This window comes from Bacillus rossius, chromosome 1 (assembly GCF_032445375.1).
Source record: "Bacillus rossius redtenbacheri isolate Brsri chromosome 1, Brsri_v3, whole genome shotgun sequence".
Lineage (NCBI taxonomy): Eukaryota > Metazoa > Arthropoda > Insecta > Phasmatodea > Bacillidae > Bacillus > Bacillus rossius.
Genome location: NC_086330.1, coordinates 83,852,282 through 83,868,917, shown reverse-complemented (window position 1 = coordinate 83,868,917; position 16,636 = coordinate 83,852,282). Strand labels below are relative to the sequence as shown.

The following is a 16,636-nucleotide window of genomic DNA, read 5'->3' as shown; positions in this document are numbered from 1 at the left end:
CTACATTGTATTTACACTATATCCTCTTGAACACAAACTGCTTTCGCAGAGATCTGGAATACGGAGAGGCGTCGCAGAGCAAGTAGAGAGAACAGAGTGGACCAGGGAAACTCTTAGTTGCATAAACAAGCGGCCCTCTAATTTAAGTAGAGGGAAAACAGAGGACCAGGTACACTCTCAGTTGTGGACACCGGCGGCCCTCTACAGCAAGTAGAGGGAACACGGCGGGCCAGGTACACTCTTAGTTGTGGACACCGGCGGTTCTCCACAGCAAGTAGAGGGAACACGGCGGGCCAGGTACACTCTCAGTTGTAGAAGCCACGGTTCATGGCGCTGCGGTTGCGGTTGTGCCACTTGCACGTGAGGATGCGCACGTAGGTCCGGCGGAAGGACGCGTTGCAGAGAGCGTAGCACACCGGGTTGATGGTGCTGTTGATGTAGCAGAGGTAGTAGAAGAAGTCCCAGAGCTCCTGCGGGATGCAGCCGGTGCAGGCGGTCAGTGGCTTGAGCAGCACCAGGATGTTGTACGGCGTCCACGTGATGATGAACGTGAGGAGGATGGCGGACAGCGTCTTGGCCGCCTTCTTGTCTTGCTTCTTCTCCTGCGTCTTCTTCTTCTTCTTGTGCGGGTGCTGCAGCTTGGGGCCCGAGCCCAGCAGCGCCTTGGAGCCGGCCGCCAGCTGCTTGGGGATGATCTTGGCGTTGAGCGGGATGCGCACGTCGGGCATGTGCGACGGCCGCCGGTTGACGGCCGGCGAGGCGGGCGAGAAGGGCCCCGCCGGGTGCAGGCTCAGGCTGTAGTCGGCGCTGTCCACCCGCCGCTGCGCCGCGACGCCGCGCGGCGCCCCCGCGTCGTCGGCGATCATCTTGATGGACGGCTGGTCGGGCCCGTTGTCGCAGCTCGCCGTGTCGGGCGGCAGCCGGATCACGATTGTGTACACCTGCGGCACACCGTTCGACACGCCGCCCTTCAGTACCACCCCTGGTCACCTTGTTGCATGTATCACAATCATATCTACAAATTATCTACTTATCTGCCAACATTTACACTTATCTGCACATTTAGCTAGCACGAGTTTGATTATACATTACCATCCAAATTTTGTCTTATGTTACAAATATAGGCTAACTAACCTTGAAAATTTAATATCGAACCAAGAATTGTAAAGACGCCCATTAAATTCTAAATAATCTAAGGATGAAACTGCTAGTAAATGTTTTGCATTGACAACGAATCATGGTTATCAAGTAAGCAGTTCACAAAATTGTTGTGCATATATGTTAAGCCGAACAACAAAATGGCTGTTGGCTTGGCCTTAATTTAGTTTTAAGAATTTTACATTGGCTAATAGAAACATGATCCATGATTGTGAAATTCATAAAGAGTCAATAAAAAAAGGAGAGGAGGTATATAATATACGTGTCAGAGTTGGTAGCAGGAAAAAAAAACATATTTATACAGTAATGTAGGTTATTTCCAATGTTTTGGACATTTAAAAAGGGAAATACTATTGTAAATGTCTTTATTTTGTAGAGACATCCATCGGTGCTCCCTCAGCTCGCACAGGCCGTTATGTATCATCGCCGTCTCACCAGGACGTGTGCGAGAGTGCTCGCGACTAGAACGCATCTCAACACAGCGTAGTGCAGCGCAGTGCCACTAACGGCACCACCGGCGAAACGATTGTCTCCGAGTGACAAAAGACCAAGGTTTGTATGTTTTCAGTTTACACAATATTCATATACCATTGATTATAACACATATATACGGGGTAGGGGGGAGGTGGAGAAGTGGTCTGAGTGTTCAATACACCCCCGAAATAAAGAAAAAAAAAGTGAACGCTCATGTCATTCAAAGCTCGTTGTTTGAAGTTTCACACCGAACAACGAGCTAGATAACGTTATCGAGCAGCCCAATTGGTAAGCAAATGTAAACAAAGTCGAATCGCAGTGGTTGGTTAGTGATTGGGCAGTCTCAATTCTCGTATCGTGGTGATTGATCCAAGGACTAATCAGTACAACTGTACTTCGATTATGTTTTATTTTGCTTAGCAGAATTGGGTATTGGGCAGCAGTAGTGATTGCAACACTGAGACTAAATTTAGTACAAAACTTCATAAAACAGTTAAAACATGAAAAAAAAATTTTGATCGTTTTATGAAGTCAGGTGCATTCATTTAAATATTGTACGTATAACATGAAGAAGAATGTTGGATTATCGCGAGATGCGTAATTTTAAAAACGGTTACTAACATTGGAAAACTGAAACTGAGTTCCGCGCCTTAGATAAAACAGACCACACTGAGTGTGACGCGACGTGAAGTTTCAGTATCTCAGTGGCATCAGCTCAATGCGTAGGTGTTTATGTATAGTTTATATTATGTAGATTAGTCCTCGCTAGGTCGTTAATTGGAGGGCATATATATATATATATATTATTTTTAATTTGACAAGTGACGGTTTAAAAATGATAGCCCGGTGATCGTAAGTACATATTCGAACATACATATGTAACATATTAATAGATATTTATATGACAGTACAGTCCTCAGCCTATATTTGGCTCACCTCCGCTAAAAAATAGTTCTAAATCGCGGGGCATGAAGGAAAGGTTAGGTTAAAAACCTATTTTTTGAATTCTGTTTTTCTGCATTTCAACTGTTAGTTGTTAACACCCTTACAATCAAATTATACATTAATTTTATTATCTTTACCAACTTCAAATTATTAAGGACAAGTTTGTAAAATGCTTACTTAGGTACGTCAGATTAATTATTTTAGCAACAGTAGTAATAGTACTTTTTTTTTTCTTTTGTGTATTTTTTAAATTTTATTAAGGTTTTGTAGATATTTAAATATTGTAATGTAAAAATACTTACGTGAATTGAAAGAAAAATTGCGTACAAACTACAAAACTATAATAAATGCGTACAAAACTATAATAGTCTAGTTTTGAAAAATGAAATTTGCTGCTATTCTATTTATTTACTTAATAAATAAATAAATAAATAAATTCATTGGAATAAAATCAAAGGTTGAAGAAATGTTTCTACTAAGTTAAGTTTTATTCAAGTTTAATGATTTTTTTTATTCATCTAGGTAGCCAAGGACAGCTTTGAAACTAACCTAACTAAAATAACACACATGATCCCCTAGTTCCCGGTTAGCGGAATTTTTAACTTTTAGGTTTGATATTTTTATTTTTTAAGTAATAAGTAATACTATTTGTGGATGTTTTATGTCAAATTGTAAAATAATATATGGGAAAAAAGAAAAGTTACCGATGAAAAGTCTATTTAAAGTCCTTTATATTGAGATGTCCTGCGTCTCAAGTATTTGTTTTACATGTATTTTTAATAAATTGAGTTTTTAAAGTTAAGTAAGTTTTCATTAATTAAGTTTTCATTCGATTTTTGTATGTACTCTTGATGTTAATTTGTTTGTTACCTACGATTATGACTTTTAGCAGGACACAATTAAAGATTATTTTCTGGTACGTGCGCCATAGCTCCAGTATTTTGCGCACCATGTTTGTGTGACGGGTTGTACCATAACTTTCGTCATTCTGTGTAGGTACGCGAGCTGATCACTGCGCGGCGCGACTATCGGCAGCGACGCGAGGAGTGGCGGCCATTTTTGCGGCCTGTGGGATTGGAGCAGCTGACCGAGTTGGTTGTGCTGATCACTCTCGTGTACAGGACTTGTCGTTTACACTTCACTCGTGTGAACTTCCCACGAGACCGCCATCAACACGCCATGGCAGCGGGCATTTCAGCGTACATTACAGCGTCGATATCACAAGTAAGAGAGGTACATGGGTGTAGGGAGCCAGATATCGGGCTAGTAATTTCCGTTAGTGCATGCCGCATTAAGGCTAGTGGTGTTGGGCTTAGTGCCATGGATGGTATGAACGGCAATTGCTTGAATAAGTTTAGCTTCGTTAACGCATCTTGGGTTTGCTGTGCTTAACGACACATTTTGCTGAAGCAATTGCACTATAAAGTTAATTGCAGAAAAGCTAGCGTGGAAACTTTTCCTGTATCGAGACAGCAGCAGTAGTAGGGGTGACGAACTCGGACTAACAGCTATAGCTCAACATCTTCACAACTGAAAAAGCAGTAATTTTTTCAGTGAAATAATTGAGGTATAATGCACGAATGCCACGCCGATTGATGAACTAAAACCTTCTTAACGTCTCGGGCATTTCTGGGAATTTATTTGCTAGTCCTGACGATTACATGCAGTACGAAAGAGAAGTGGGCGCGGCCCTTATGTTTGGGTCAGACTATAAGTAGCTTGTGCTGCGTGCTCGAGGTCTCCACGCAGGCCTGTTGAGAACGCCATGGTTGGTGCGAAGAAAATACTTAAATGTTTCTTACATGAGATTTTGTACAATTAAATTTTAAATTTTATGTCCACCACCCGCGTAGAAGCCTCAATATATTACTACTAGAAGCCAGCAGACGTTATCCTGCCTGTGAATCTTTTATTTCTTTTATATCTAAAAATGAATGGTTTGTATTTTACATAGAATCGATAATGCTCTTCAAATGTTGCAGTAGTTCTTACAGTAGAGGTTCTGTTCCGGTTAGTTTACAGGCGTGCCTCTTGCTCTTGAAATGTTTCAGAAGATCTACTGGCTGACAGTTGCCGCGCATTTCTGGTTGATCATCCGATGTTTGAATTTTTATGTGGCATTTAAAATAATTGCTAGTATTTAATGTTTATTAACAGATAATGGTCCAACGATAGTTTAATTACGTGCGATACAAATGTAATTTTCCTACAAATAAAATAATAATTGTTACTCTTACACACTTACATTTTGTACTTGCTTACCAATTATTAATCAAAATCACAACCACTTTTTGTTACTGTTAAACTTTCTCACCAATTACTAATCACGGTTACAATCAGTATTTGTTATTATTTGTTGCTATGGGTTGCTTGAGTTATAGCAAATATAGTTTAGTTGCATGGGATACAAAAATATTTAATGTTTATTGACAGATAAGACCTCCGAAGATAGTTTAGTTGCGTGTGATACAAATCAAATAATAATAGTTATTCATAGCTGTTGAACAAGGCGTTGCCCGGTCTGAACATAGGGCGATAGAGCTATATGAAAATGTGGTAGACATAGAGAAATGACACACAATTACTGTTTGTATGTCTATGACCTATGAGTTTACCCATGTCGATCGATTAAACGGTTTAGAAGTTGATGCGGTGCAGCGCCATCTAGCGGAAAATTACAAAAAAATGGATAACATAAAAACCTTCTCCATGAAAAAACGCTTCGATGGTGATCGGTCAAACGGTGTCGGAGTTTATCAAAGTTAACCATACATACTAATATCCAATTATATATATAGTAAAATTAATTTTTACCATTTATGGAGTTTTTCTTAAAAATCTGGACTGACACCCTCGAAACAATATCCTTGGCACGCCTATGTTATAAAACATTGTTTCACTGGCAACCTTCACCAATTAATTAAAAGGTAATTTTGACTTAGCCCGATTCCGCTCAAAAACATGGCTTGGACTACTCCGCAGTTCATTGCACGTTCACTGACTCCTAATGGCAGGCAGCCATTCGGAGCTCGGTCAGTTCTCCTTCACCTACCACTGAGGCTTAAAACGCATGATTCAGTGTGGACAGACATCTCCACCAATTGTTTAAGATAACCCAAATCGCTTTCCATCGGCTCCGCAGCTATCCTCACATGGTTGGTTTCAAACCACCAGTTGCATAATTAGTTAGCCTGTGCCCTCCCAGGGAAGTTTTTGAATTGTTACGTATTTAGATATCGCGGGATGCGACCTAGGCCTCAAGTAATGGGTTCTCGTCGAGAGATGTTTGCAGTTTAGTCCACACAGGGCCACCGTGATCAGTGAAACTCACAGAATCTTTTCATTTTTATACGGCCTGAGGATTTTCGAGGCCCACTTTTGGCAGCCCACGTGACCTTTACTTAATTTATAGCTTGCAACCTATTAAGAAAATTTATGTTTTATAGATTTTGGTAGTGCCCTGCAAGTATGTGCTATTAACAGTTATTTTGTGTAAGATTGTTATGTTACGAGAGTGATAGCCACCACGCCCCAATATTTTGTAGTTCTTCATGTACACTCGACCAAGTTTCATATCATTGCCACAACCAATTCACCTCTGCTTGTAATGCTTCATGTACTTTTCAATTCAATGCATCCCGTCACTGATGGCTACCCCCTTTGCATCCATGTGGTGAGAACCTAAGGCCTAACGGCCCGTACCTGCGTAACATGACTTCACAGTCCGTAAAAGTTTACTTTGTCATCAACATGTGACGTCACATACGTGCCATGACGAGTAATCACTCCTGGGCTGGCACAGGCCACGTCCAGAGTAGCATATGCATGAGTGCCGTGTAAGAAAAAATACTGTTTCCAGAAATTACATTTTTCTTTTCATCATCATTAGTATAGCATTCTAGAGGGCTTACATCCTGGCGTGTATCTGTCGGTCCACAACACCTGCTGCCTACCAACCACGTGGCGACGTCATGCCCTGAGAAGAGTGTCACTCTACCTGTAAACTAGTGTGCAGGCCTCGTAAGAGACACTAGTTTCATACTGAGAAATCAGTCAATAACTTCCAACGGTAGCAGGTAGTAGGTTGTCAATGTCTTAACCACATACTAGATCTCTAAACCTGTTTGTGAACTCTTTTTGGCTGGAATGATTTAATTAACCTATTAAAGCTGAAACTAGTACTGTCATTCCAGGAATCGTAACCATTTTCTCAAGAATGTGAGCCCAGCGTCTTAAAACTACGCCGTCTGGCTCCATGATAGTAACCAAGTTCATGAACTGTGATGTTAAATGTACGCAACACAATAGATGAACTGAGTTAGAACTATGTTGTTTCTATCTACCATCGAGTGAATCATTATTGAGATTGTCCAGCAGGGTCAATGCAAAAGTGTAGATACAGGCGAAGTGGCCAATGCATGTCGAATTAGAAATTGACGGGAGGAGATACAACATTTTTAACTAGTATTGAGCGAATTGCACACAAATATATATATATATATATATATATATATATATATATATATATATATATATATATATATTGAAAACAAGCAATAAAAATCAGGGGCATAGCCAGGGGGGGGGGGGGGGTAGGGCTTCAACCCCCCCCCCCCGCCCTAGCACCAAATTTTAATTTATTTCTTATTCATCACTCAAACAAATTTTATATTAAAATTAATAAAATTTTTACCATTACAATATTTAAATTTAAGGACCGAAAACTGCTAAAATAGCACTATTTTACACCTTAAAATCAAAAATTTCCCGGGGAAAGACCCCCGGACCCACCGCTTTAATACGGGGGAGCCATGCTTCTTAACACCCCCCATACACAAATCCTGGCTACGCCACTGATAAAATTATAGTATTTTATATATGAATGTACTCAAATAATTTAAATTTTATTCTGTACTTTGCCTTAATAATCTCCCATTCAATTTAGGACTGTATGACCTGGAAGGGGATGTCTGTTGAACAGGGTTGCACATAGAGAAGGGGAGGGCCTCACCGAGTCGCTGGAGACGGAGCGCGCGGCGAGCCGCTGCTGCAGGTGGCGTGTGGGCGTCTGCTGCGGCGGCTGCTGGCCGGCGTACGGGTCGCGGATCACGTTGAGCGAGGTGCAGCGCGACACGCTCGACTGCAGCGGCGTCTCCACGGACACGGGCGTGGCGTAGCCCATCTCGCTGGCCGTGTCCTCGTACTCCTCCTCGTGGCCGCTGTGCCACCACGCCACGCACCAGTCGCGCACCCAGCGCCAGCTGAGCGGCCGCGAGTCCTGCGCACACGCCGCACCTGCCGCACCTGCCGCACCTTCCACACCTTCCGCACCTTCCACACCATCCGCACCTTCAACACCTTCCACACCTTCCGCACCTTCCGCACCTTCCACACCTTCCGCACCTTCCACACCTTCCACACCTTCCACACCTTCCGCACCTTCCACAACCTTCCACACCTCCCACACCTTCCGCACCTGCCGCACCTTCCGCACCTTCCGCACCTTCCACACCTTCTCACCTTCCGCACCTTCCGCACCTTCCACACCTTCCACACCTTCCGCACCTTCCACACCTTCTGCACCTTCCACACCTTCCACACCTGCCGCACCTTCCACACCTTCCACACCTTCCACACCTTCCGCACCTTCCACAACCTTCCACACCTCCCACACCTTCCGCACCTGCCGCACCTTCCGCACCTTCCGCACCTTCAACACCTTCTCACCTTCCGCACCTTCCGCACCTTCCACACCTTCCACACCTTCCGCACCTTCCACACCTTCCACACCTTCCACACCTTCCGCACCTGCCGCACCTTCCACAAACTTCCACACCTCCCACACCTTCCGCACCTGCCGCACCTGCCGCACCTTCCACACCTTCCACACCTTCCACACCTTCCGCACCTGCCGCACCTTCCGCACCTTCCGCACCTTACGCACCTTCCACACCTTCCACACCTTCCACACCTTCCGCACCTGCCGCACCTTCCGCACCTTCCGCACCTTCCGCACCTTCCGCACCTAACACACCTTCCACACCTTCTGCACCTTCCACACCTTCCGCACCTGCCGCACCTCCCACACCTTCCGCACCTGCCGCACCTGCCGCACCTTCCACACCTTCCACACCTTCCACACCTTCCGCACCTTCCGCACCTTCCGCACCTTCCGCACCTTCCACACCTTCCACACCTTTCGCACCTTCCACACCTTCCACACCTTCCGCACCTGCCGCACCTTCCGCAACCACTACACACCTTCCGTACCTTCCACACCTTCCACACCTTCCGCACCTTCCTCACCTTCCGCACCTTCCACACATTCCGCACCTTCCACACCTGCCGCACCTTCCGCACCTTCCACACCTTCCACACCATCCGCACCTTCCACACCTTCCACAACTTCCGCACCTGCCGCACCTTCCACACCTTCCGCACCTTCCACACCTTCCGCACCTTCCGCACCTTCCGCACCTTCCGCACCTTCCACACCTTCCGCACCTTCCGCACCTTCCACACCTTCCACACCTTCCACACCTTCCTCACCTTCCACAACCTTCCACACCTCCCACACCTTCCGCACCTGCCGCACCTTCCGCATCTTCCGCACCTTCCACACCTTCTCACCTTCCGCACCTTCCGCACCTTCCACACCTTCCACACCTTCCGCACCTTCCACACCGTCTGCACCTTCCACACCTTCCGCACCTGCCGCACCTTCCACAAACTTCCACACCTCCCACACCTTACGCACCTGCCGCACCTGCCGCACCTTCCACACCTTCCACACCTTCCACACCTTCCGCACCTTCCGCACCTTCCGCACCTTCCGCACCTTCCACACCTTCCACACCTTTCGCACCTTCCGCACCTTCCGCACCTGCCGCACCTTCCACACCTTCCGCACCTTCCACACCTTCCACACCTTCCGCACCTTCCGCACCTTCCGCACCTTCCACACCTTCCGCACCTTCCACACCTTCCACACCTTCCGCACCTTTCTCACCTTCCGCACCTTCCACACATTCCGCACCTTCCACACCTGCCGCACCTTCCGCACCTTCCACACCTTCCACACCTTCCGTACCTGCCGCACCTTCCGCACCTTCCACACCTTCCGCACCTTCCACACCTTCCACACCTTCCGCACCTTCCACACATTCCGCACCTTCCACACATTCCGCACCTTCCGCACCTGCCGCACCTTCCGCACCTTCCACACCTTCCGCACCTTCCACACCTTCCACACCTTCCGCACCTTCCTCACCTTCCGCACCTTCCGCACCTTCCGCACCTTCCACACCTTCCACACCTTCCGCACCTTCCGCACCTTCCGCACCTGCCGCACTTTCCGCACCTTCAACACCCTCCGCACCTTCCACACCTTCCACACATTCCGCACCTTCCTCACCTTCCGCACCTTCCGCACCTTCCACACCTTCCACACCTTCCACACCTTCCGCACCTTCCACACCTTCCGCACCTGCCGCACCTTCCACACCTTCCACACCTTCCGCACCTTCCTCACCTTCCGCACCTTCCACACATTCCGCACCTTCCACACCTGCCGCACCTTCCGCACCTTCCACACCTTCCACACCTTCCGTACCTGCCGCACCTTCCACACCTTCCACACCTTCCGCACCTTCCACACCTTCCACACATTCCGCACCTTCCGCACCTTCCACACCTTCCGCACCTTACTCACCTTCCGCACCTTCCACACATTCCGCACCTTCCACACCTGCCGCACCTTCCGCACCTTCCACACCTTCCGCACCTTCCACACCTTCCACACCTTCCGCACCTTCCACACCTGCCGCACCTTCCACATCTTCCACACCTTCCACACCTTCCACACAGCTCGGTCACATTCACACTCGCAGCGCCCCGCGTCTCCGATGAATTAAATCATCGTTGGGAAACATTCAAATATTTCAGTACCATCGCAAACTTTTGTGCTGTATGGTTCTATATGTCAATATGTAAACCACCATAATTGCAGGCTGGCACCATTGAGCTTGCAGTGAGTTAAAAATATTTTCCAATCATTTCAGCACACTACACATGGATTTTAATTTGTGGATGATTACCAAACCTACACAGCCCACAGTTCCTTTTTTTTTTTTTTTTTCCCCCCCTTTAAGCATTGAGATTACTTGAGGCCTGTCCCATCGGGAAAAACACACCTCTCACTGCAAGCTTCAACTCTGGTTACCAAGTTTACTCCCAAAAAAATGTACAAGGTAAACAAGACGTGCCCAGATGGGGCCTAACATACATATGGATGTTTTTGCTTGAAGTATACAGTATTTACCAGCACCACACAGAAGTAACCTATCTATGACTTGTGATGGTCACATGATCTAAAACATTTGCATGTAAACATGTAAGGTTATGTGTTCTTTTCGTGTCCTTAAACGTTTTTAAAAACAAAAATAAAACATAATAGTCTTGTGACCAATACACACGGTCACATACTGAACAAGAGAAAACCATTTGTGGGTGCAATTAGTCAGTCGGGGATCTAATTTATGAAACACTCGTAAACAGTGTCGACAGAAGGGATGTTGGCACATGGTCTTGCTAATTAACTGATGTTGTTTACATGCTTAGGCGGTAAAAACAATTGACTGTATATCACATCAAAAATAATAAAAAAATTTCTCATTACATTTATTTAATATAAACTTCAAAATGCTATAGTTTTTGTTCAAACCTATAGTCTGTTAGAATCACTTCCTATACTCATTATTTTATGCTTTACTTGCTACAGTTATCAGGAAAGTAGTGACTCCGGTAAATATGTAGTGTACGGATTAGCGTCAAAATGTTTTTTAAAAATCTGAAATAACTTTTATTATATGCTCTTCGTCCTCTTTTCATTACAGCCTGCGGATTAAAGAAATTCGAAATACTTTAGGAGATATTGAATTTTTTAATTATCATATTTGGGCGAAATTTGTTAAAAAAATTTTTAAAATTCCGAAAATACTTTTATTGTATGCTAATAAACTTACTCTTTTCATTACACCCGGCGGAGATAAGAAATTCCAAATACTTTAGGAGATATCGAATTTTTTAATTATCATATTTGGGCGAAATATGTTAAAATTTTTTTTAAAATTCCGAAAATACTTTTATTGTGTGCTCTTTAACTTCCTCTTTTCATTACACCTGGCGGAGATAAGAAATTCCAAATACTTTAGGAGATATTGAATTTTTTAATATTCATCCTGTGCATTTGTGCGGCGTTCATGGTTGCTTGTTTACAAGTATGATTTTTTTTGCGATGTACGTGAACAGGGAAACCTAAGATGCACATAAAGTTCTGCCATACCCGATTACACCCGAACAATTCACCTTCGGCCAACCTCGGGTTTATTTATTAATATTTATATTTCTCTGTTTATTTTAATGTAGCTATACTTACCTAACTAACCGTTCATAGTGTTTTAAAGTGTTTTAATGTAGCTAACCTAACCGACTACTATTAATAGTTGAATTCATTGTTCCTGCGCAAAAATAAAACAAATCCCGAAGTTGGCTGAAGGTGAATTGTTCGGGTGTAATCGGGAATGGCAGAACTTTATGTGCATCTTAGGTCTCCCACGGAAACGATTACAAATGTAAAAAGAAAGAAAATTACGTGAGTTCCTACTGTTCATCCTTTGTCCCGGTTTGTTAGGTCAGGTCAGCTACATTATAAATACTTAAAACTGTACAAGTAAAATTAATTGATATTATTTTTAATTTCCGTTTATTTTGAAGTATTTATAATGTAACTAACCTTACCTAATGGAAAATTTCTGTTATTTAGGCATTCACGCGCACACGGCAAAATATAAAATGGCGACGGCCGAATGATTACATACGTCTTGTATTGCAAAATGAGAACGGCGATATCTCCAAAAGTAATTGGAATTTTTTATCTCCGCAGGCGGTTATGAAAAGAGGACGTAAAAGAGCATATAATGAAAGTTATTTCACATTTGTAAGATTTTTTTTGGCGCTAATCCGTACATTACATATTTACCGTGACTCCTGCCCAGCAAACAGCTCCAGACAGTAATCTCGGACATGAGCAGTATGGGCAGCTTGAAAGAACCAGGAGCACAGTAAGAAGTTGTTGGTGAGGCTCTCAGGGTAGGGACCGGAAAAATTCGCGGATTCAATGAACTCTAGGATAGCCTCCATTATCCTCTGCACTTCTCAAGTAAACACGCGTGTTCATTGGTAACTGAATTGTGAGTCGTCTCCACTGGGTAGCTCGTGATTCGACGCTTCTTTGGTCGATAGTCTCTCATTGGCCCAGAGAGCTCCAGTTAAACCGCGATCCAATAGCAGAATCAGCAGAATTATACACATGTATGAATTTCAGCCTATCACGAAATGAATCCGCGAATTTTTTCGGTCTCTATCTATTAGACATTAAATGTTATAGGATTTGCTCATATAAAGTGCAACGGGCTAGCATATACGAATGGAAGAATTTTTGACTTTTCCTCGGCACATTAGTGATCTAAGTGTATTTCCCCTCTGCCCCCTAATATCACACAGCAGACTCCTTCTGTCACTTTTCAATGTTTTATTTTTGCGATTGATGTTGCTATTCCCAGATATTTGGGTAAGGTAGTGAATAAGCATTTCTTTGTAGGGATACAACTGTAACCTAACTCGCAGACCGTATTCCAGAACGTGTCCAAACCCATTCCCTGTCAGGTAACGAAAAACTAATCGATTTAATAAACTGTGCCTGCACAAGGCTAGAAACTGATTTCAATGCATTCTAGCAGACGTTTAGCAACTATTAACACATTTACTGTGCTAAATATCCTACAGATAGCAGCACTAGCGAGCGAATTAAATGGTGTAATTTTAATTTTCTCAAGTACTTTTAAAGTTGCAATAAGGCTATTTGTTTTTATGATCATTAAAGTGTACGAAATTTACAATTCTTCTCTGATTTTTATTTATCATCAGAAGAAACATTAAATATTTTTCCATTTCCAATAAAATAACACGTTTTTAACAGAAATTAAATACATTCAAAGAGTTAAAAACGTATTATTTGTATTGGAAAATGGAAAAAAAAAATAATTTTATTTAATGTATTTAATTTCTGTTAAAAACTTATTATTTGATAGGAAAATGGAAAAATTGTAATTTTTTTTCTGACAAAAACTCAAAAAACATAGTAGATAATTACTTGCTAGATTTTCGTAAATGTTAATTTTATTCAAAATCTAACCTGATTATGTAATTTAACTGTTTAAACATATTTAATTTCTGTTATGAATATTTAATTTTGAGAGAAATATTAAAATGACGTGAAAAAAAACCCGAGTAAGATATCGAACCCGAGCCTGCAGATCACCAGCTCTAGCAATTTACCACCACACCACGCCACAAAATATGTTATAAAAGATATAATATTAGGTACTTAGTACCGTAGTTAAATTAAAACTTTGATTGATAATTGTGGCAAAATAACAAGTTATTGTTATTTATTCAAACCCTACAAAGCTTCCAAATAAATTAAAAACCTAAAATTTAGCCAAAATATAAAACGAAACAGTTATTTTAAAAATATACCCACTTTTATATGAAACTCCTATTTAATCCTATGTAAATGATGGGCTCCACTACTACTAGCGCCGTTAGTTCGCAGGCCGCCGCGAGCTTCACTAAGCCGACGGAGAATGAAGGTAAGTGGCCAGACCTATCTATATGACCGTGGTCACCTATCTATATGACCGTGGTCGTTGCTCAACAGATGGCGGCTTCCCGCCAGCGCCGCGTCGTTACTCTTTGCGATACGCGACCCGCCCAGCGACAAGCAATCCGCGCCGCGACACACCCACTACAGTTCGAGGTGAAACTTGCTTGTAAGGAATGTGGGTGTGAGAGATTTTAGAAAAAAATTATTTAATTATGTGCTACTGTGCATGAAAATTGCAGAACTAAGATTTTTAATATATTTTGAAGTGGAACTTCTTTGTTGAGGGGGCTAAAACTTTTGAGCGTTACGAAAATTCCGATCGCATGAGGGGACTAGGTGGTTGGGAAACTGGGTGAGGAGAGGATAGTTAGGTACGTGGTGGGATAACCGGTAAAAAAGGAGATGGCAGGGGAGAGCTAGAAATGATGCAGCATACTTGCACACTCGCATGCTTGCATGTTTGTAAACTTGCCTGCTTGTACATTTGCATACTTGCATCTTTTTACACGCATACTTTCACAATAAGGCAATAGCGTAATTATCCCTCGCATACACGCATGCCATATGCCGTATATATATGTATATATACATTTATATACATATATATGTTATATATATTACATATAAAAATATGTTTGTTTGTTTGCTTGTATTCTATCTAAATGTAATCTGCTGCCTACATGAGATTTCAAATAAACTATCCCTGTCCCACTGAACATATAGCCCAGGCAGTGCTGGTTACTTCAGCTAGTTTAACAGTACAAATTAAAAATGTTACCTTTTCAATGCAAAAATTGGGACCTAAATAGAGAAGGTTAAAATTTAATTTGTTACTTCTAAATTAATTTTTAAGATTTCTATGACATTAACACTTGTTCATAGTTGAACCTGTATTATGTAGTACATGCACTTAAAAAGTAATTAGGTACTATTTATGATTTTGTTTCATTTGTTTGCAGGGTTGTTTGCCGTAATTGAACTGAGAATGTGACTCCCGTAATTTCTCCACTGCTCGCTCCACGTTGCTGTTTCTGAATGAGCTTCAAGGACGAGATGGCATTTTGCAAGAACTTTAGTTACAACCGTGAACACAACCAAGAAATGATTACAGCCATCAGAAACTTCACCGCTACGGGGGGTGTTCATTGCCGTCATCGTCCAGTAATTGTTCGTGACAGAGCTGGCTGTGCTGCGCACGTAAGCACTTCTCCCCTCCCAGATGTTTTCCTCCACGCTATTCCAGCTAATCCAGTTGTTTCCCCATGCTTTCCTACATTCGTTTCAAGTATTGCATCTTGGGCGCCTAGTCGTCTGCCTTCTTGGCAAGTCCTTCCTTTCCGTATTCTTTTATTGACCCCAGGCCTCAATGTTCTCACTGAGAAAAATGGGGATGAGACCATTAAACCCTTCATTTGAAGTAATAATCATAATTTGCGAACCACATCTTCAATGACATGTACATTATATTATGAACAGAAGTGTCTGGATTAATTGAGCGAATGGTACACGGCAACCTTGGATGAACAAAATTGCGAATAACATGGGTATAATAAGAAAATCTATTTGGTTTTTTGTTTACCAGTAGGTTATGTTTTTCCAGCTTTCCACCAAGGTAGATTTCTTCCTTGATCAGCCCAACGAGTAAATGTAATCTTTAAGGGTGATTTTTTATTGGATTTTGACAACAGGTAACTTTCTAGGTCCTCAAACAAATATTTCAACAGTCTTTGCTGGTAATGGCACTTTAGATTGGCTTAGATAATATGGAACCTCGTTTAATCGAAGCATAACCACTAGTTTTTAAGTAATGATATTAAGTTTTTATTAAAATTTGTGCAGTGTTTTAACATGCACAGCTTTTTAAAATGAAACAAAAAAAAATCCAAATTTCTTTGGTAGTTGTACCCATGTACTTTCTGTCGCTGGGTCGCATCACCAATCCAGTCGCATGACGGTGCGGTGAGGAGATCTTTGTAAAGGCTGACAACTGCTTGTCTGCAGATAGACTGCAGGTTAATTTCTCGCTATGTAGCCTAACATGGCAGGTGCACAGTGAGTTGAATTTTTAGTAATGTCACCTCTCTAAGAGATTTTTATTGTAAGTGTTATATTTAAAACTGTACTAGGTGATATGATATGGCATTTCATGACAATAGATTTGTGTCTTGGTGTGGCCATTCAGGCCATTTAGGTGTGGTAATTTTTTGTAATTGCTGATAATGCTTTTGTTTACCTTTTTATGCATTTCGTTTTTAATAGTTTGTTTATTATTGCAAATTTTTTAAATCGGTTTCAGCTTTTAGTTCAGTTATATTTAGTTTTAATCTTTCATTG

At 42.6% G+C, this 16,636-nt stretch overlaps 1 protein-coding gene across 1 annotated transcript in view; it reads right to left on the bottom strand.

The window, feature by feature from the left end:
- Nucleotides 1-305: 305 nt before the first annotated feature.
- LOC134531087 (muscarinic acetylcholine receptor DM1) overlaps nucleotides 306-16,636 on the bottom strand; it is a 104,218-nt gene continuing 87,887 nt past the window's right edge. Inside the window, exons 7-8 of the mRNA XM_063366662.1 lie at nucleotides 7,589-7,855; nucleotides 306-941 (exon numbers count right to left, since the gene is read on the bottom strand). Of these exons, the coding sequence (XP_063222732.1) occupies nucleotides 306-941; nucleotides 7,589-7,855 (903 nt within the window). The remainder of the gene's footprint in view (nucleotides 942-7,588; nucleotides 7,856-16,636) is intronic.